We start from the raw sequence: 20,727 nt of genomic DNA, 5'->3' as shown, positions 1-20,727 counted from the left end.
TATCGAGAGAATCTGCAAGGACACTTTTGCGGCCAGGCACATTTTTTACTACTATATATATATATATATATATATATATATATATATATATATATATATATATATATATATATATATATCTATATATATATATATATATATATATAGATAGATAGTTAGGTAACCGCAGAAATTTGCTTGTGTGCAAAAGTGCACACCCATACGAGTCACTATACTGTCCATTGACGTAAATGCACACACTGTTTTTAAGTGTGTAATATTACCTCCAATAAGAAAGTTGTTTTCGCCAGCATTTGCCTGCAACATTGTTGTGATATGGTTCGGACAAGCCACTGAAACGTCAGGGAAAACCTTAAGATGGAAGAGGAACTTGAAGCTTGGAGAGGACTCTTGGTTGGAGAGGAGTACTGCTTGGAGGGGAGAGCTGCTTGAAGAGGAGAGCTGCTTGAAGATGTGTCCTAGAGTGAACTGCCCGTCTCAGCTAGGCTCCCCTCCTTATAAAGGAGGCTGGTGAGGAACCCGGCGAACTTTCCGAGCTCCTGATTGGACGGTTTAGTTTGAGCATGGACTTCTTTTCAAGCTATGCTTGCCAACTATAGCGGCTACATAGACCTAGCTCGAGTCGTGTGCCGGCCGGTTTCCGGCGAGTTTTCCGAGCTCCTGATTGGCCGGTTTGGCTTGAGCACGGACGTCCTTGATGACTACGCTTGCCAATTATGGCCAGTGTATAAGCCTAGCTCTAGATGTGTGGCGGCCAGTCTGGTTTTGGTCAGCGGCGCGTCACAACATTTACTAAAAAAGCTCTACACAGATTTCGATTAAATTTTGTGGAAAGTTGGGTCTTGTGCCAGAAACATGTTATTACATTTTGATGCAGTTCCAGATATGAATTCTGACACAGGGTTATTCGAATTTTTGACCCTGGCGTTTATAGATTGGATACAGATTTTATGGATTGTATACAAACTGGCCCCTGCTATCATTTATAATGTGGTCAAACTTATCTTTACCCATTTTGTGACCCTGATGTTGGTGGAGGTATGTGGTGTGAATGCGAGTGTATGTGGCGCGGACGGGAACGGGCGGCTGGCACCCCCGATGGGGGAGGGGGGGAGGTCAAAGGGCGCGAGCGTTGGTTGGTACCCCCAGAGGGGGGAGTGCCGGCGCATCGGCGTGGGTCGACAGCACCTAGGAAGGACAGCGTGTGTGAATGTGCGAATGTGAACGTGAGAGAGAGACTCAGCCCGGAGGGAGGTGGGGGCTAGTATTAGAAGTTAGGGAGGGAGGGAGGGAGGGAAACTAGAACGGAAGGGACCGTGCTGTTGCTGGGAGTGTTCAGAGAGGTGTAAGGACCGACCCAGAAGCAACCGAAGGAACGGGATCGTCGACAAGAAAACAAAGTACCTCGCAAGGTATGCACTCTCTGAGTGCCATCTAGTTAAATATTTCATTGTGTATATGAAATACCTTTTAAATGTGGATTTCCATAAATAAGACAACATGTTTTAATCGTGTTTATTTTTATTTGTTTTGCATTCATTTTGTATTCCAAGAGTCCGTTGGGTGACAACATGGACAGAACGGACAAAAATATTTAAAATGCATTCTATATCTGACTAGTACAAATGAAGTTAAAAATAGAACTCTAATTTTGCAAATAGCTACAAATACACATAATGAAAGAAGTCCATCACTAATTCTCAGCTTGTTTAGTTCTAGCCTCTAACTCCTTATTTCCAGAGGTGGGCACGATTCGAAAATATTGAAGTCCTATTAGCAACTAATTATCGAAAAACAAACAAACACCACATCGACCTGGATTAATCGCGATTATCCGATTCGTTTGTCGGGGGTTTGTCCGATTCGATCATCAGATTCAAAAATGCAAATCCGATTAATCAGAAAACATCCGAATCAGACCGCCCACTGTTGCTTATTTCTTCTCTCCTCTGTCTTTGGCATTTACCCATTCCTTATACACATTATCTAGATTCATTGAATTTCCATATAACTGGCAGCCTTTCTCTCTCATAAGCATATCCAAATGGCATTCCCCAGTTTCTAACTTTTATTATTTGATTCATTAGGCTAAAATCTCTCACACTCTGCACTAGATGCAAGGAAGGTTCCTTCACTATCCATCAACTTTGCCAAGTTACAAAACTTTTCACTTTGAAGAGCAAATACCACCGTTTGTGTAAATTTCTTTTTATATTCTTGGATTTAATATCATCTTGTACAGAAAATTTGAAATCATTTACCTAATCATTTCTGTAGTATCGAAACAATGGGCATTAATATGTTCACTACCTAGTGAGGAATCAAATGTGAAAGAGAGGAGATATCAAACCCTCTCCATTCTTGTTACGTCATCCTCAGGGAATCTGTCATGTATATAGGCATAGCCATTCTCATTATTTCATCCAGCCATTCACGATCAGCTGCTCGTTTTCACTTCACATTTTTTGCTTCCTTTGAATTTGACATGGTGCATCAGTTCTTTGCAATTTTGTTATTTGAAGAATGTTCTTTTACTGTTTTGTACATTTACAAAGGGCTACATATTACACAATACATACCATGTCTACGTGCACTATTTATCAAATATGGTTGTTGCCTTATTCTATTTTCCTTTCTTTACCTTTCAAGTTGGGTAGAAATTTGGGGTGGGCCTTTCCAGAAACTCCCTTTTCCTCTACCATCATTTTAAACTTCCAATCTTTGCATTGGTTTTGTTTTAAAGTTACGCCTTTATCTACTATCCCAAAGCTTATTATTATTATTATTTTTCATATCAGTATCCTCTTTGCTCATGTTGTTATTCTTGCAGGAGAGGTCTTTGTAGGAATCTCTACTGATTCTTTTTCTTTTCCAACAAGAAAAAAAATGGAATTGTATTTAGTATTCTCAATTATCAGGCCATCAGGAAAAATTTATAACATGCTTCTTGATTCAAGTCACTTGACTGAACAAGTACTAGTGATGAATAACTGTCACTGTACAATCTCAAAACTACATGTGAATTTATAAAAATTTTGCACTTACATTTCAAAAGCCATTGACAGGTTCTCAAAATCACATCTTTCTTTTCTTTTGGTTACATCATTATGTAATTATACAATTTATTCAACTAAAACTTTTCAATTTCATTTTGAATACCTTGTGTGCACACTTTTTTCCCTTTGTGCACTAGTTGTAAAAAATGTGTGCATACACACACACAGCCACACAGTTTAGAGGACACACTGCTCATCACACAGATCACACTGGAATTTCTGACAAGTGTGAGTCACCATGTGAAGTTTGAGAGACCTCTTCTGTGAGAAAGATGAATTGCACGGTTCACACTGGAAAGGCTACTCCCCTGTGTGGGTCATCACTTAATATTTGAGGTGGTTCTTTTGTAAGAAAGCTGCATCGCATAGGTCACGCTGGATGTGTCCTCATTTGGTTTGTTAAATAACCTTTAGTGAGAAAGCAGAATCATACAGGTCACACTGGAAAGCCTTCTCTCCTGTGTGGGTCCTCATATGCTGTGTGAGATAACCTTTGTTAAGAAGGCAGAATGACACAAGTCACACTAGAAATGCTTCTCTCCTGTGTGGGTTCTCATATGCTTTGTGAAATCAACCTTTTTTGAAAAAACAGAATCGCACAGGTCACACTGGAAAGGCTTATTTCCTATGTGCTTCCTCACATGCTTTGTGAGATTATCCTTTCGTGAGAAAGCAGAATTGCATAGGCCACACTGGAAAAGCTTCTCTCCTGTGTGGGTCCTCATATGCACTGTGAGATGACCCTTTACTGAGAAAGCAGAATCGCACATGGCACACTGGAAAGGCTTCTCTCCTGTGTGGGTCCTCATATGCCGTGTGAGACAACTCTTTATTGAGAAAGCAGAATCGCACAGTGCACACTGGAAAGGCTTCTCTCCTGTGTGGGTCCTCATATGCTCTGTGAGAGTTCCCTTTCTTGAGAAAGCAGAATCACACAGGGCACACTGGAAAGGCTTCTCTCCTGTGTGGGTCCTCATATGCTCTGTGAGATGACCCTTAACTGAGAAAGCAGAATTGCACAGGTCACATTGGAATGGCTTCTCTCCTGTGTGGGTCCTCATATGCACTGTGAGATCTCTCTTTTTTGAGAAAGCAGAATCACACAGTGCACACTGGAAAGGCTTCTCTCCCATGTGTATCCTTATATGCTCTGTGAGAGTTCTCTTTCTTGAGAAAGCAGAATCACACAGGTCACACTGGAAAGGCTTCTCTCCTGTGTGGATCCTCATATGCTCTGTGAGATAAACCTTAACTGAGAAAGCAGAATTGCACAGGTCACATTGGAAAGGCTTCTCTCCTGTGTGGGTCATCATATGATATGTGAGATTACTCTTTACTGAGAAAGCAGAATTGCACAGGGCACAAGGATAAGGCTTCTCTCCTGTGTGGGTCCTCATATGTTTTGTGAGATTGTCCTTTATTGAGAAAGCAGAATTGCACAGGTCACACTGGAATGGCTTCTCTCCTGTGTGGGTCCTCATATGTTTTGTGAGATAGTCCTTTATTGAGAAAGCAGAACTGCACAGGTCACACTGGAATGGCTTCTCTCCTGTGTGGGTTCTCATATGCTGTGTGAGATAACTCTTTGTTGAAAAAGCAGAATCACACAGGTCACACTGGAATGGCTTCTCTCCTGTGTGGGTCCTCATATGATGTGTGAGAGAACCCTTATGTGAGAAAGCAGAATTGCACAGGTCACACTGGAAAGGCTTCTCTCCTGTGTGGATCCTCATATGCTGTTTGAGATCACCCTTTTGTAAGAAAGCAGAATCACACAGGTCACACTGGAAAGGCTTCTCTCCTTTGTGGGTCATCATATGCTTTGAGAGAGATCTCTTTTGATTGAAAGTAGAATCACACAAGACACACTGGAAAGGCTTCTCGTTTGTGTGGGTCCTTATATGCTGTGTGAGAGAATACTTTCGTGAAAAAGCTGCATTACACAGGTCACACTGGAAAGGCTTTTCTCCTGTGTGGATTTTCATATGCTGTGTGAGAGAACCCTTTAGTGAGAAAGCACAATCACACACGTCACACTGGAAAAACTTCTCTCCATTGTGGGTCATCATGTGATCTTTGAGGAAACACTTTGTGTGAAACCTTTAACACACAAGCTACACTGGAATGGTTGCTCTCCAGTGAGGGGCATACGAAATTTGAGTTCTTTCATGAGAAAATTGCACTGCAGAGGTCACACTGGAAAGGCTTATCTCCTGTGTGGGTCATCATTTGACATTTGAGATCACCCTTTTGTGAGAAAGCAGAAGCACACAGGTCAAACTGAAAAGGTATCTCTCCTGTGTGGGCCCTCATATACTTTGTGAGAGCACTCTTTTGTAAGATAGCAGAATCACACAGGTCACACTGGAAAGGCTTTCTCCTGTGTGGGCCACCACATGACCTTTAAGGTGACTTGTGATATAGTTATGTTGCAGATGTCACACAGGATCCTTTTCATTGTATGACACACATGGAATCTAAAGACAGCTCTTCCAAAGAAATGTTGATAGTTACCCTCATCCTGCAAAAAAGATGTAATTAAAAGATTGACATCTAACTCTGAAGTTGTGTAATAAACTGTAATAAGATTGTGGATATTTCATTCACAAACCATTTCATATTAAAATTCCTTTGTACCTAGACCATTTGTACATGCCATCACCTAACATAAAATAGGTAGAAATGCTAACAAATATGATGCTATGATATACAGGTTGACCTTCATGAATCTGGGAACTTCCCTACCTGAGGAGTGCTAAATTTTCACAAGTTCCAAATTTTCAATGGTTATATATGCTGTATATATTTAACAGAAAATTACTACCTGTCCAGTCCTTTAAATTAAGAAAATTAGACATTATATGGAATGCAAATTAAATTTTAAAGTTCATGAACTAGATAAACTAGTTCTACATGGGACTGCTCAAACAGTCTAGGGAACAGCAACAACTAGCTCTAAATAAACTAGATCTTCAGAATTGAAATTTAAAAAAATCCTCAGAATCTTAATTCACCTTAATAAAATAGTTCCTCAAAATTTAATCATTATGAAATGTGGACACTACTCCTGCTTCTTCTTTCTTCCTAGCTATTTTCTTGAATATACCATGATATGCCTGTTGTTTTATATGCTTGGGTCTTCCTCTAATAAGTTTACCTTGAAGCAAATGAACATCATGATTTCTTGCTCACTTACAAAACTTCATTGTTCTAGTCCAGCCAGCAGTTCAGTTGTCAATGATAACTGACCTGTCAATAGAGATTCCTACCTGTATAGGTACAGGCATTTCTCTCTGGATAAATTTCTAACCTTATCCTTGATGAAAGCTCCTTGGAATTAGGTTTAACTACATCTTTAACATAAGCAATAAGTTCCTGTATAAGCTGTTTTTCTTTGGTAACCCTAAACCCTTCAAAATTATTTTCAGTGTCTTCATGAGAATAAGCAATCATTAAACTTGGCCACAATTATTGCCATCCATTTTTCAGTATTGATGTTTTCACAGATTTCCATGCATTGGCAACACAGTACACTGTATCCTTCATGTTAAATTCTTTTGTGAACTTTTGTACTGGGCTGCCTGAATTAATTGAACTCACTAGGTGCTTCATTAACAGGGACCAATACTTACACTTCATTGTACATATAATACCACTGTCCTGTAGTTGCCACGTCTTTTTCTTGTTAAATCCATAATAGGGCTCTACAGCAGCAAATAAATGATAAAATGGGAAGGAATGAGCTTGAATGCCTGTTAGCAAATGAAAGCAATGCCCAACAGATATTCTGGAGTACAGTGCCATCAAAACGTAAATAGTGCCTTCAGAAAACATTGGAAATTTTATTTGATATTAATATTACGTCAGTTTAGGTGCCCCTGGCTATTAACATTAATCAATATAAAGTTGGATGCTCTGTAAGCTTTGGTCTCATTTGAGCATATCCCACATCACTGCTTCTCAAATTGACACTTCCCATATGAACACTTTATGCATAAAAATAATAGTACAGACAGATGTATTATCATCAGCACTTATATCCAGTACAATGGTTGGACAGTGGCTTGTGTTACAAACTTGATCTGGCAAATGTATGTCTGTTTACAATGCAATGAAACAATATGAGTCAGAATTCCCACCATCATAATGAACAATTTACCATTTTCGGAATTTCCACTGTATGGAGTTGATATGATGTATTTACCTAGTTGTATTTTACGGGACAGGAGCTATGCTCATTGTGACCCGTTTTTGTATCTCTCCACATCCAGTTTTTTCTTGAAATCATGTATAGTTCTAGCATTCACTGTTTCACTGTTCAATTTGTTCCAGACATCGATCACTCTGTGTGGGAAACTATTCTTTTTCAGGTCTCTTCTGTAACTTTCTTTATAGTTTCTTTTCATGTCCTCTTGTTTCCCTCTTGTCCCATTTTAATAGGTCATCTCTATCGAGAACTTCCATCCCTTTCATAATTCTGAAAATGGTCAACAAATTGCCTCTTTCCTTTCTCTGCTCCAATGTTGACAACTGTAATTTCTCCAATCTTTGTTCATGTCAAATTTGATAGTGTGGGTGCCACTTTTGTCACTACTCTTTGGATTCTTTCTAATTTTCTTGTGTTTTTCTTTGTGCTAGGTGTCCACATTGAATAGCATATTCTAATTTTGGTCTTATCAATGTAATAATTATTTTCTTAACCATCTCCTCATCCATGTCATCAAAGGCCACTTTCATTTATCTTAATAGGTTGTAGGTCTTTCTAAATAACTAATTTACATGTTTGTCAGGTGTCAAATCGCTTGAGATGATTACTCCTAGGTCCCTCTCTGAGTTTACTTTTTTGACTACTTTGTTTCCAATCGTATATTTTCCCGAAACTCTGTTTTTGCCTCTTCCAAATTCCATTATGCTACATTTCTTGATGTTGAAGTTCATTTCATATTTCCAGCTCCATTCCCATACTTTATCCAGGTCATCTTGTAGCAATCTACAATCTTCTTCTGTCTTCACTCTCTTGAGTAATTTGGCATCGTCAGCAAAAAAGTTCATGTAACAATTTACTCCTTCATCCATATCATTTATGTATATGGCAAACATTAAAGGAGCCAAAACAGAGCCTTGTGGGACGCCACTTTTTACATCTTCCCATTTCGAAATTTTGTCTCTAAGTACCACTCTCATTTTTCTCCCAATTAAGATATCCTTCACCAAATCCAACAGTTTGCCTTGAATTCCTATTTCTTAAATTTTACTTATTAATTTTTTGTGTGGTACCTTATCAAATGCTTTCTGCAAGTCCAAGAAGGCACAGTCTGCCCATCCATCTCTTTCTTGTATTATCCCAATTAATCTCAAGTAAAAACAGATTAGATTTGTAGTGTACGATCTTCCACTTCCAAAAGCAAATGGTTTGGGATTTATTATTTTGTTTTCTTCCAAATGTTTGGTCCATCTGATCCTGATAATCTTTTTGCATATTTTTGCTACTGTACTTGTGAGGGACACCGGTCTAAAATTTGTAGGATCTTCTCTATTTCCTCCTTTATGTATTGGTACTATGTTTGCATCTTTCCAATCTTGCAGCACCTTTCCCTCTTTTAGTGATAAGTCTATTATCTTGTGTAGTTTATCTGACAGTTCATCTATACACTCTTTCAGTATCCAATTTAACTTTTTGACAATGTGACTTTCTGATATCTAGGCTTTTTATTTGGTCTCTTATTTCACTTTGTGTTATTTTTATTTCCTTCATCATGGGTGAACTTTCTAGTTGTCCATCCTCCCAGGGTTGTGAGCTCTCAATTGTAAAAACAGACCTGAAATGCCTGATCATTACTTCTGCCATCTCTGTGTCATCTATGTATTGTTTGTCTCCACACAATTTTACAATATCATGTTTATCCTTTAGTTTGTCATTTATATATCTGTAAAAGAATTTCAGTTGATCCTTATATTTGTCTATGATATCCCTTTCATATTCTCTTTTTTCTTTCCTACATATGTTTACATATTCATTTCTAAGTTTTTTATGTTTGCCATTTAGATGTTTTCCTGTCTTTTTTCCATTTTTTCCAGGCTTTAGCCTCACTACATCTTTTGTTGAACCAACATTTTATATAAATCTCTTTTTGTTTCTTTTTTGGTACATGTTTGTTAATTCCTTCTTTGTACATACATATACCAAAGGCTTTTTCCCCCTACACAGGGGAAAAAAGAAAAAGGCATAGAAACCACTCCCACCCACTCCATTTCCTATATATTCCACTCCCCTCCACCCTCTACCCTCCCTCTTATCTTGGCACCTCCTGGATGATGGGTCATCCCTGCATCCTGTCCACTGCCCTGGGTCAGAAGCAGTGTCGCAAGACACAGCACATCCACAGCAAGGCCGCTTCATAAATTCGGCAACCCCCCCTCTCCGTCCCCTCATGCAGAAAAAGAGAAGACAGGGAGAAATCCCTTCAGGCTGCGTCAAATTTTTCTCATACTGTACATACTTCCTCACCCCCCATCCCCCACCCACTCCCCCTCATGCATCACAGCATCATCTATACACAACCCCTCTCCATTCACCCCTATCTTCTGTCCTCTCCTGTCCTTCCTCCACAGACATTCCTCTCATTTGTAATGCCCCTTTCACCCCATCCATCCATCTCATCCTAGGACGCCCCCTCATATTCACTCCTTCCACCTCTGCCTTCCACACTTCTTTTACTAATCTTTCTTCACTCATTCTTTCCATGTGTCCAAACCATCCTAATACTCTTTCATCAACCCTATCTCCCAGTTCCCTTTCCTTCTTTGTACTTTTCTTTAAATATGTTCCATTTGTCTTCCATATTTGTTTCCTCTTTAGACAACCTATCCCAATTTGCGTTTTTCAAAATTTCCTTAGTTTTATAAAGTCCGTTTTGTTGTACATACATCTTTCTTCTCTATGTTTATAATTTCTGTTGTTTTGTTCTTTTTATTCAAACTCTATTAGTATATGGACACTTTTTCCAATTGGTGCTTTATACTCCATTCTGTTTACAATATCTGGTTCAGAAGTTAATATTAGTTCTAGTTTCGATGGTTCCTCATTGTTTCTATATCTAGTATTTTCCTTAACCCATTGTGTTAGGGTCATATCCAGTAGAATGTTGCTCCAAAGTTCATCTCCCCCTTTAATTATCATTTCTTCCCAAATTATGTCTTTTACATTAAAATCGTCCATGATTACTATGATTCCACCCTCTTTCAGTGTTTCTTCTAATGATTTGGAATGTTCGCTAGAGGGATGACTGTTAAATTTTTACTTTAGGCCACATGACCATCTTTATTTAGTTACCTTATTTATCATAGATGCACTATCAGCTGTGTGCCATGACTGATTCAGAGTAAGTTCATATTAACCACTACTGAGCAATGACACCTATATAGATGTCAATAGGCATGAGTGGGTACATGAGGATGCAGGTGTCAGTATCTTGATTATATATTTTTGTAGTTGTACATGAGTTACCCCCAGATTCTGTGAACTAGTTTAATCATGTTTTCTGTGTTGAGGAAGGACAGGAGAGGACAGAAGATAGGGGTGAATGGAGAATGGTTGTGTATGGATGATGCTGTGATGCATGAGGGGAATGGTAGGGGATGGGGGGTGAGGGAGTATGTGTGAAAAATATATAGATGCAACCCAAAGGGATTTCTCCCCATCTTCTCCATTTCTGCATGAGGGAATAGAGAGGGGGGAGGGGTCACCAATTTAATGAAGCAGCCTTGCTGTTGATGTGCTGTGTCTTGTGACACTGCTTCTGACCCAGGGCAGAGGTCAAGATGCGGGGATGACCCATCATCCAGAGGGAGTCAAGGTAGGAGGGAGGGAAGGGGGTTAATGGGAGTGGAGTATGTGGGGATGGAATGGGTGGGAGTGGTTTTTATGCCTTTTTTTTTTTTCTACCAATGATATCAATTTGTGGTACTTATATATGGGGCTCAAAATACTCAGCATGATAAGAGTTAGCGAATGGTATAGGCAAGAATTGCAGCTGTGAAGCCAGCAAACATCTTTATGATATGCCAAAATGTTCACCAGTTTCAATTTTATAAATATCGCTACCACTACTATTAATTTGCGATACTTATACATGGGCTCAAAATACTCATTGATAAGAGCTAGCCAATTAGAGGTAAGAATAGTAGCTGCGTCTGAGAACAAACCTGACCTAACCTAACCCCTTGGTAAATACAAAGATGTTCGCCCATCTCAATATTTTTTAAATAGCTAGTGACGTTACTATCAGTTTGCGGTATTTATATCTGGGGTTTCAAATAGTCAGAATAATGATAAGAGCTAACCGATGATATAGGTAATTACAGGTGCCAGGCTGGCAAACACCTTGACAAAGACCCACACGTTTACTCCAGCTCAGAATTCCAAATACACTACTAAACGGGAACTGAAGTGTAGCAAATGCCAAATGCAAACACACTAAGCATGCACTAAGTAGATACACGCGAATCCGAGCATGGCGCCACAATCACCGACGTATTGTTTACACGGCCATCTTTGGCAGCCAGTTGGAATACATACGCATCAGTTTTTATGCTTGTAGCATTCAGATAATGCGCAGGGTATTCAAATTATCTTGTTGTTCAGCAAGTGTTTGCCCAGTTTTTTTAAACTTTACTAAATTTTACCAATTTAAACGCAAATTTTGATATTAGCTTTGGCAAATTAGTTTTCCCAGTAAAAATCTGAAGAGAAGAAACTATAAAACTTAATATTTAAAGTATTAATAATGTTTATTAGCCTCTATTCTCCCGGATGTGAGCAACTTTGAAATCGTTGGTAATAGCGCAGCTGTGCAATCACGATAACTTAGATGCCTACTCGATATATTGAGATTCTCCGATACTCTTGTTTGTAGTAGTCGTAGTACGTAGACGTAGAGGGTGTTGTTGACAACTAATACATCATTCTGGTATGAATTTCAAGATGTTGGACAGGCTATGCTATACCTATTACATAGCTGGCCATGGCTATGATAGCAAGTATATGAAATAACTATTAATAATATGGTTAGTATTCCATGTTATGGACCATGTACATGACCATGAGTCTAGACTAGTAGAGGTCTAGAGACAAGACTTAATTTTCTTCTTGGTTTCATGATAATAGACATGAGCTGCTGAAATAAGGCTGTTCATTCAGATTATCATGATTATAGATAACATGATTAAACAAAATAACTCCTTTGAAAGTAAAAATACTTTATTCTTTTTTCTATTTCAGTAAGTTGGTGTAAAAAATAATGCACCGATATCAATGTAAATCTAAGTTAGATCTGATGGTTGCAGTACTGACTGGTTAGTGTACTGAGAGGCAATCTAAGGGTAAGGGCTAAGGCACCTATATATGCACTTTTTAATGTGATTGTAGAGTTCTTTTAGCTGCATATACATTACATTGTGCATACATTACATTGATGGAATATGTTACATGATTGGTGTTAGTAAGAATAGTATAAAAGGAAGGTCCTGCAATGTTAATGACATGCTCAGGTGATTTTTTGACCCATAAAACCATAATATGCTAAGTTGCATGTCAATTGGGTCAGGGATTTGGATTTTACAGATGATTATCTCTAAATTGACAATAGTTGCCATGGCGACATGAAAGGTGTTAGTAATAATAGTATAAAAGGAAGGTCTTACATTATTTTTGACATGCTCAGGTGATTTGTTAACCCATACAACCCTTACACGCCAAGTTGCATGTCAATTGGGCCAGGGGTTTGGATTTTATGGATGATTGATTATCTCTGAATTGACAATAGTTGCTATGGCAACATGATAGGTGTTAGTATGAATGGTACAATAGGAAGGTCCTGCATTGTTTTTGACATGCTCAGGTGATTTGCTGACCCAAAAAACCTTCCTATGCCAATTTGCATATCAATTGGGCCAGGGGTTTGGATTTCATAATTCTCATGGCAACATGATAGGTGTTAGTAAGAATAGTATAAAAGGAAGGTCCTGCATTGTTTTTGACATGCTCATGTGATTTGTTGACCCATAAAACCTTCATGTGCCAAGTTGCATGTCAATTGGGCCAGAGGTTTGGATTTCATGGATGATTATCTCTAAATTGATAATAGTTGGCATGGCAACATGATAAGTGTTAATAAGAATAGTATAAAGGAAAGGTCCTGCATTGTTTTTTGCATGATCAGATGATTAATTTTGTTGACCCAAAAAACCTTCATATGCCAAGTTGCATGTCAATTGGGCCAGGGGTTTGGATTGTACTGATGACCATCTCTAAATTGACAACTTAATAGTTGCCATGAACAGGCAAATTTGGTATGATGGAGATGTTTCACATTATTGTTTACATGCTCAGGTAATTTGTTGACCCATAAAACCCAAGTATTCCGAATTTTAATAAAAGCGGGCCAGTGGTTAAGAGTTTATGTGTATTTCTTTACCAAAATATTTACAAATTACCACCCTTAATTCTAACATTTTATGGTAAAATCTAGCCAAAAATTCGGTATAAAAAAAATCGCATCTCCCTTATTTTTCAATCTACTTAAAAAATTTAAAAAGCATTTTGTTTCTAATTAAATTGTCTTTCATATGCAATAGGAATTTAAGGGATAACATTATTTTGAAAATGTTGTGTCCGTACCTACACTAAGCTACCTTACCATTAAACCATTGTACTTACAAATGCAAGAAGAAAGCACACTTGTTTGGCATGTACAAAGCAAATGCGCGTAAATAAATTCTTCAGAAACCTGAAGGAATGCAACTCAAGATTGACGGGCTGTCGCCATATGTAAACAAACATGACATATCTGGGTGGGTTTTCTATATTATATACATTTTTTGTATCTCTAATTATATTGGCTGCATGTTATTGTGGCTAAGTAGCATACAGCTGATACTTTAGGGTCTATATGGGGCGCCCCTACGGACCAGAGCTACACATAAATTTGTCTATGATCGAGGAAATCTCTGTTCATAGAGAAATTGTGATACTTTTATTATACTGCGACTGTCCCTCCGTCATGGTGTCCCCCCATCCCTTGTTACTGCCCTCTACAATTTCTCTGAATATTCATTTCTTTATTTCGCATAACCCCTGTGGTGGGTAGGAATGCGGCTACCAAGTCTTCCCACTTCAGTCGTAGGAGGCGAGAAAAAACGGGACGAGGATAGGACTAAGCATCTTCCTCCCTGTAACCCCAAAGGGGACATTCCTAAAAAAGTAAAGGCATAAGAGGGTCTAGGAGTTTTCCAACCAGTACCCTAAGGTTTGGGTCTTTTAATGTGCGTGGTTGTTGTACAGATGAGAGTAAAAGGGATAAGATAGGCAGTATGTTTGTGGGAAGAAAGATGGATGTGTTGGCATTGAGTGAAACTAAGTTGAAAGGGAGGGGCGAGTGTGAGTTTGGGAGTGTAGTTGGGAGGTTCTCAGGAGTGAAGAAAGGACGAGGGAGAGAAGGGGTGGCTATACTAGTAAGTGAAGAGATAGGTAAACGTGTAGTGGAAAGAGTTTTCTTCAAGGCTAATGTGGATAAAGGTGAAGCCGGGAAGGAAGGTGTGGGTTTTTGTAAGTGCATATGGGCCTGGTAGTGATAAAAGTATAGAGGAAAGGGAGGCTTTTTGGATGGATTTAAATGAGTGCATAGATGGATTAGGGAGAAATGTCAATGTAGTGGTATTGGGAGACCTTAATGCTAGGGTAGGAAATGAACCAATAGACGGAGTGGTTGGAAAGTGTGGAATTCAAGGAAAAAAATTGTAGTTGAGAGTTGATGGTGGAGATATGTCTAGAGAGTTGATGATATCAAATACAGTGTTTCGGAAAAAAAGTTAAGCAAAAGTACACATGGGAGAGGGTGGTGGATGGAAGGGTGGTAGATAGAGCGTTAATGGACTATATAGTGGTAACCGGGAGTATAGTAGGAAGAGTTAAGGATGTACATGTTTTATGGGGAGTGAGTTGGGGGATATCAGATAATTTTTTGGTGGAAGCTAAGTTGAAAGTGGAGGATAGGTGGAGAAGGAGGAAAAGGACAGAAGCTAGGGAGGTGCTTAGAGTGGTGAACTGTTTAAATGAGAAAGAAAAGGAGAAGGAGTATAAGAAGAAGCTGAGAGAGGAGTGGGAGGGAGTGAAAGATAAAGTAGAACTAGGAGTGGAGGAGGAATGGGGATGGTTCAAGGAGGGAGTCATAAGGTGTGTAAAGGAGGTGTGTGGAACAAGGAGGACAGGAGGAAATAGAAGGAAGGATAGTGAGTGGTGGGATGAGGAAGCAAAGAAATGTGTAGAAGAGAAGAAGCGAGCTTTCACAGATTGGTTACAAAATAGGACGAGGGAGTCATATGAGAGGTACAAAGAAAAGAAAAGAGAAGTAAACCACAAGATAAAGGAGGCAAAGAGAAGAGCAGATGTGAAATGGGGTAAGAGTATGACAGAAAAATTTTGAAAGTGATAAAAAGATGTTTAAAAAAATAAGAAAGGAAGAGGAGGTGAATCAAGCAGAGAAGAAAAAGTAAAAGGTGCAGATGGAGAGATGATAATGGAAGAGAAGTCAGTAAGAGGAAGATGGGTAGAGTATCTTAAGGAGTTACTAAATGTGAAGGAGGATAGGGAGTGAAAGGTAGTTGCAGTGGGAAATACTAAGAAAATGAGAGTGATGAGTGAGGAAAATGGAGGAGAAATAAGGAAAGATGAAGTAAATGTAGCGGTTAAGATGATAAGAGCAAGTAAGGCACCTGGATTGGATGGGTGTCGTGCAGAATATCTGAAAAAAGCAGGTACAGTGATGATGGAGTGGTTGGTGAGGTTATTTAATGTTTGTTTAAAAGACGGTAGAGTACCGGAGGACTGGATGAGTGCCTGTATAGTTTCACTTTACAAGGGAAAAGGGGACAAATGTGAGTGTAGTAGTTTCAGAGGGATTAGCTTCTTAAGTGTAGTTGGAAAGGCTTATGGGAGGGTCTTGATTGAGAGGATTAGGAGAGGAACAGTGTGGGTTTAGAACAGGTAGGGTTTGCTTAGGTCAGATTTTTGTGGTAAGACAGATATGTGAGAAAGATATAGGAAAAGGTTAGGATGTATTTTGGGCTTTTATGAATCTCGAAAAGGCTTATGGCGGCAGACAGGAAGACACTGTAGGAGGTATTACAGATATATGGAACAAAAGGAAAGCTGTTAAGAGCAGTCAAGATTTTTTACGAGAGTAATAGAACTTGTATTAGGATTAGAAATGAAGAGAGTGAGTGGTTTGAAGTAAAGGTGATGTGTTATGTCGCCCTGGCTGTTCAATTTACACATGGATGGGATGGTCCGAGAGGTTAGTGGAAGGGTACTGGGTCAGGGATTGGAGATGGTTAAAAAAAATGGAGAAAAGTGGGAGATAAGCCAGTCGTTGTTTGCTAATGACACTGCGCTTGTAGCAGGATCAGAGGGATTAAGGGTTAGTGACAGAGTTTGGGAAGATGTGCAAAAGAAGGAGTTGAAGATAAATACGCCATCAAGTCATTTTGTGTGTGTGTGTGTGTGTGTGTGTGTGTGTGTGTGTGTGTGTGTGTGTGTGTGTGTGTGTGTGTGTGTGTGTGTGTGTGTGTGTGTGTGTGTGTGTGTGTGTGTGTGTGTGTGTGTGTGTGTGTGTGTGTGTGTGTGTGTGTGTGTGTGTGTGTGTGTGATTCACCATGGTTTACCATGGTCTTGGATCACGTGTTAGACTCGTGATCGAGAGCTATTTCCCTCCCAGAAGAGAGCTCAGAGCTCATATATGATCGATCTATGGGTAATGCAGTGACCCTACACACACACACACACACACACACACACACACACACACACACACACACACACACACACACACACACACACACACACACACACACACACACACACACACACATACACAACTCCCCGCCCACGAGAGTTGGAGTGCAGCGATACTGAAATTATTTAAGCCCTGGGCGGGATTCGAACCTGAACCGCCGTAGTGGCAGCCGGGAACTCTACCAACTGCGCCACGAGTCGTGTGTATGCGTGTGTGTGTGTGTGTATGATTCACCTTGGTCTTTGGATCACGTGTTGCACTCGTGATCGACAGCTATTTCCCTCCCGGAAGAGAGCTCAGAGCTCGTATGACCGAACTATGGGTAATGTTTTAACCTTACACGCACACACACACCCAACTCCCCGTCCACGAGAGTTGGAGTAACGACTCGAAGATCAGCGATACTGAAATAATTTTCAGCCCTGAGCTGGATTCGAACCCGGACCGCCGTAGTGACAGTCTGGGACTTTAACTAACCGCGCCACCGAGTCGTGTGTAATAATAATAATAATAAATAATAATAGAAGGTTTATTTCAATTGCAGTAGTGCACTTACAATAATACATTGTAAAAGCTGATTAAGAATATAGGACTTAGAGTATATACACTGTACAAGTTCACATAGAGTTGATAATGTGCACAATGGATGGGATGGCACTGTTTTTGTAGCGTTCAGTCCTTGGCACTTTGATTGGTACGAGCCTATTTCTGTGTCTAGTCTTGTGGCGAGGTGGTGGGGCGTCGGGAGGGAGGAAGTGACGGTGTCTAGGGTGGGAAAGCAGGTTTTCTCCAAATTTCTTTAGTGCCTCACCGTGACGCTGGGACACCCTAGACAGAGTGAGGGTGGTGAGAGCGTGGTCATAACCACTGTACTCCACGCCCAGGATGATCCTGCACGCTCTCTTTTGTACCCTCTCCAACTTTTGTCTCTGTGTGAGGGTGAGTGAGCTGGACCAGGCTGGTGAGGCATACATGAGGGTGGGGATAATGAAGGTTTTGTAGACCTCCTGTAGTTCAGATGTAGGTGTTCCTAATGATTTTAACCTGCTGAGCATGTATAGTTTGTAAGACGCTGTCCTGACTATGCTGGTGACATGTTGGTTCCAATTTAACTGATTGTCGAGTGTGATGCCCAAGATCTTGGTGGATTGGACCAGTTGAAGGGGGTGGGGGCCCAATGAAAGTTGTGGAGGAGCCACCACTTGTGTGGAGGTACAAAAGTGCATCACTACAGTCTTGTTGGTGTTGATTGTGACGTTGTTGTCTTCCGTCCACGTCATGAGCTTGTTCAGGGTGTCTTGTAATGGTGCGTAATCAGGCCGCCTGGTGTTGATGGGGATGCCTACGGTGCTGTCATCCACATATTTCCATCTATGAGGAGTGTCCTTGAGGGCGTCATTAATAAGGATGAGGAAGCATAGGGGGCCCATCTTGGTACCCTGGGGGACCCCACAGGTCAGGGGGAGGAGGGAGGAAGTTGACCCCTGGTACCTGACCGCCTGCTGTCGTCCGGTGAGGAAATCTGCCAGCCATGCTATTAAGTGGGGCTGGATCCCCAGTTGGATGGCTTTGGAGAGAACAACATTGTGGTCAACAAGATCAAAGGCCTTCTTAAAGTCTACAAAGGTAACAGCTAGAGATGTGTTACGCTTGTCTAGGTTGCTGTGAAGGAAGTTGAGTAAGTCAATGAGGCAGTGAGTGGTAGAGGAGGATTTCGTGTTGCCAAATTGTTGGGCATCTATTGAATCTTTTATGTTGCTGTAAACTGAGTTAAAAACCAAGTCTTCACATATAAGGCTTGGGATAGGGGTGATGGCGATGGGCCTAAGGTCACTTAGTGATTGTGGGCTGAGGGTTTTGGGGATGGGAGTGACATATGAGATTTTCCAGTCGCTGGGGCAGGTGTTTTGACTTAAAGAGGCATTAATTATGGAGGAAAGTGGGAGGGCAAGTTCAGGGGCAAATTCTTTGTAGATTTTGATAGGAAGGTCAGAGGGGGTTGTTGATCTATTATGTTTCAGTTTACCCAATTTAGTAGCTACGTTGGCAACTTGAACATGAATGGAGGGTGAGGGGGAAGGAAGGTAGGCAGGTAGGCGGGAGGGGTCGAGAGGGGGTAAAGTCTGACAGATAGAGGCGAAGTGGGAGTTGATCTCCTGGGCTGCTAGGTCAGGTGAGAGGTGCCCTGCAGGCCACAAAGAGCCTTGATTTTACTGAACCACTGACTGTTGTTTCTTTGTTGTTTGAGGTGTTGCAATTTGTTTGGGTAGTAAGACGATTTGGCGGTACTTATCTCTCAGATGACCTTATTCCTCAGGAACCTGAACTGGGCTCGGTCGGTGTAAAATGCCTTGTTGCGTTGTTTGATGAGACGTTTGATGTGTGGTGTCATCCAAGGGGCGTCAGAGAAGTCCTTCACAGGGAAGAAGTGGTGAAAGGCCTCAATTGTGGTGGTGGAGTCATTTCTCCACTTGGTCTCCACGTCTTCAACGTTCAGAACCTCCAGCCAGGGGTGTTCCACTATCCACCTGCCAAATTCCCTCATGGCGGAGTCATGTGTGTGTGTGTGTGTGTGTGTGTGTGTGTGTGTGTGTGTGTGTGTGTGTGTGTGTGTGTGTGTGTGTGTGTGTGTGTGTGTGTGTGTGTGTGTGTGTGTGTGTGTGTGTGATTCACCATGGTGTTGGATCACGTGTTGGACTCGTGATCGACAAATATTTCCCTCCCGGAAGAGAGCTCAGAGCTCATATATGACCGATCTATGAGTAATGTTGTGACCTTACACGCACACACACACACACACACACACACACACACACACACACACACACACACACACACACACACACACACACACACACACACACACACACAACTCCCCGCCCACGAGTGTTGGAGTAACGACTCGTAGCGCAGTGATACTTAAATCATTTTAACCCTGGGCTTGATTCGAACCCGCACCGTCGTAGTGGGAGCTGGTAACTCTACCACTGCACCACGAGTGTGTGTGTGTGTGTGTGTGTGTGTGTGTGTGTGTGTGTGTGTGTGTGTGTGTGTGTGTGTGTGTGTGTGTGTGTGTGTGTGTGTGTGTGTGTGTGTGTGTGTGTGTATTTACCTAGTTGTATTTACCTAGTTGTATTTTGCGGGAAGGGGAGCTATGCTTGTGTTGTCCCGCCATTGTATCTCTCAGTGTCTAGTTTGCTTTTAAACTCGTGAATGGTTTTTGCGCTTACCATTTAATTATCCAGTTTGTGTGTGTGTGTGTGTGTGTGTGTGTGTGTGTGTGTGTGTGTGTGTGTGTGTGTGTGTGTGTGTGTGTGTGTGTGTGTGTGTGTGTGTGTGTGTATTTACCTAGTTGTATTATACGGAAAGGGAGCTATGCTCATAGTGACCCGTCTTTATATTTTTCAGCATCTATTTTGTTCTTAAATTCTTGTATGGTTTTTGCACTTACTATCTTTTCGTCCAATTTGTTCCAGATATCCACCACTCTGTGTGGAAAATTATCCTTTTTCATATCTCTTCTATAACTATCCTTTTTTGAGTTTCTTTTCATGTCCTCTTGTTTTTCTTTACTTCCTTTGCACCATATCCTGTTTTACTTTTTTCCAAATTCCATTATACTACATTTCTTAATACTGAAGTCCACTTCCCACTTCTGACTCCATTCCCAAACCCTGTTCAGATCTCTGCAATGACTCACAGTCTATTTCATTGCTCACTTTTCTCAACAACTTTGCATCATCAGCAAAGAAACTCATGCAACTGTCCACACCCTCATCCATATCGTTCACATGAATAGCAAACATTATTGGAGCCAGTAC

At 40.6% G+C, this 20,727-nt stretch overlaps 1 protein-coding gene across 1 annotated transcript; it reads right to left on the bottom strand.

Moving 5' to 3' along the window:
• Positions 1-1,517: 1,517 nt before the first annotated feature.
• On the bottom strand, positions 1,518-13,875 carry LOC143031639 (uncharacterized). The gene is made up of 2 exons (XM_076195743.1): positions 13,774-13,875; positions 1,518-5,577 (listed from the first exon to the last, which is right to left on the bottom strand). Exon 2 carries the CDS (start codon positions 5,123-5,125, stop codon positions 3,581-3,583), a length of 1,545 nt encoding a protein of 514 aa, XP_076051858.1. The 5' UTR covers positions 5,126-5,577; positions 13,774-13,875; the 3' UTR covers positions 1,518-3,580.
• Between the last annotated feature and the right edge of the window lie 6,852 nt (positions 13,876-20,727).

The sequence above is a fragment of the Oratosquilla oratoria genome, chromosome 12 (assembly GCF_046742065.1).
Source record: "Oratosquilla oratoria isolate Oo_2021 chromosome 12, ASM4674206v1, whole genome shotgun sequence".
In the NCBI taxonomy this organism is placed as follows: domain Eukaryota; kingdom Metazoa; phylum Arthropoda; class Malacostraca; order Stomatopoda; family Squillidae; genus Oratosquilla; species Oratosquilla oratoria.
This window is presented reverse-complemented; position numbering and strand designations above follow the sequence as displayed.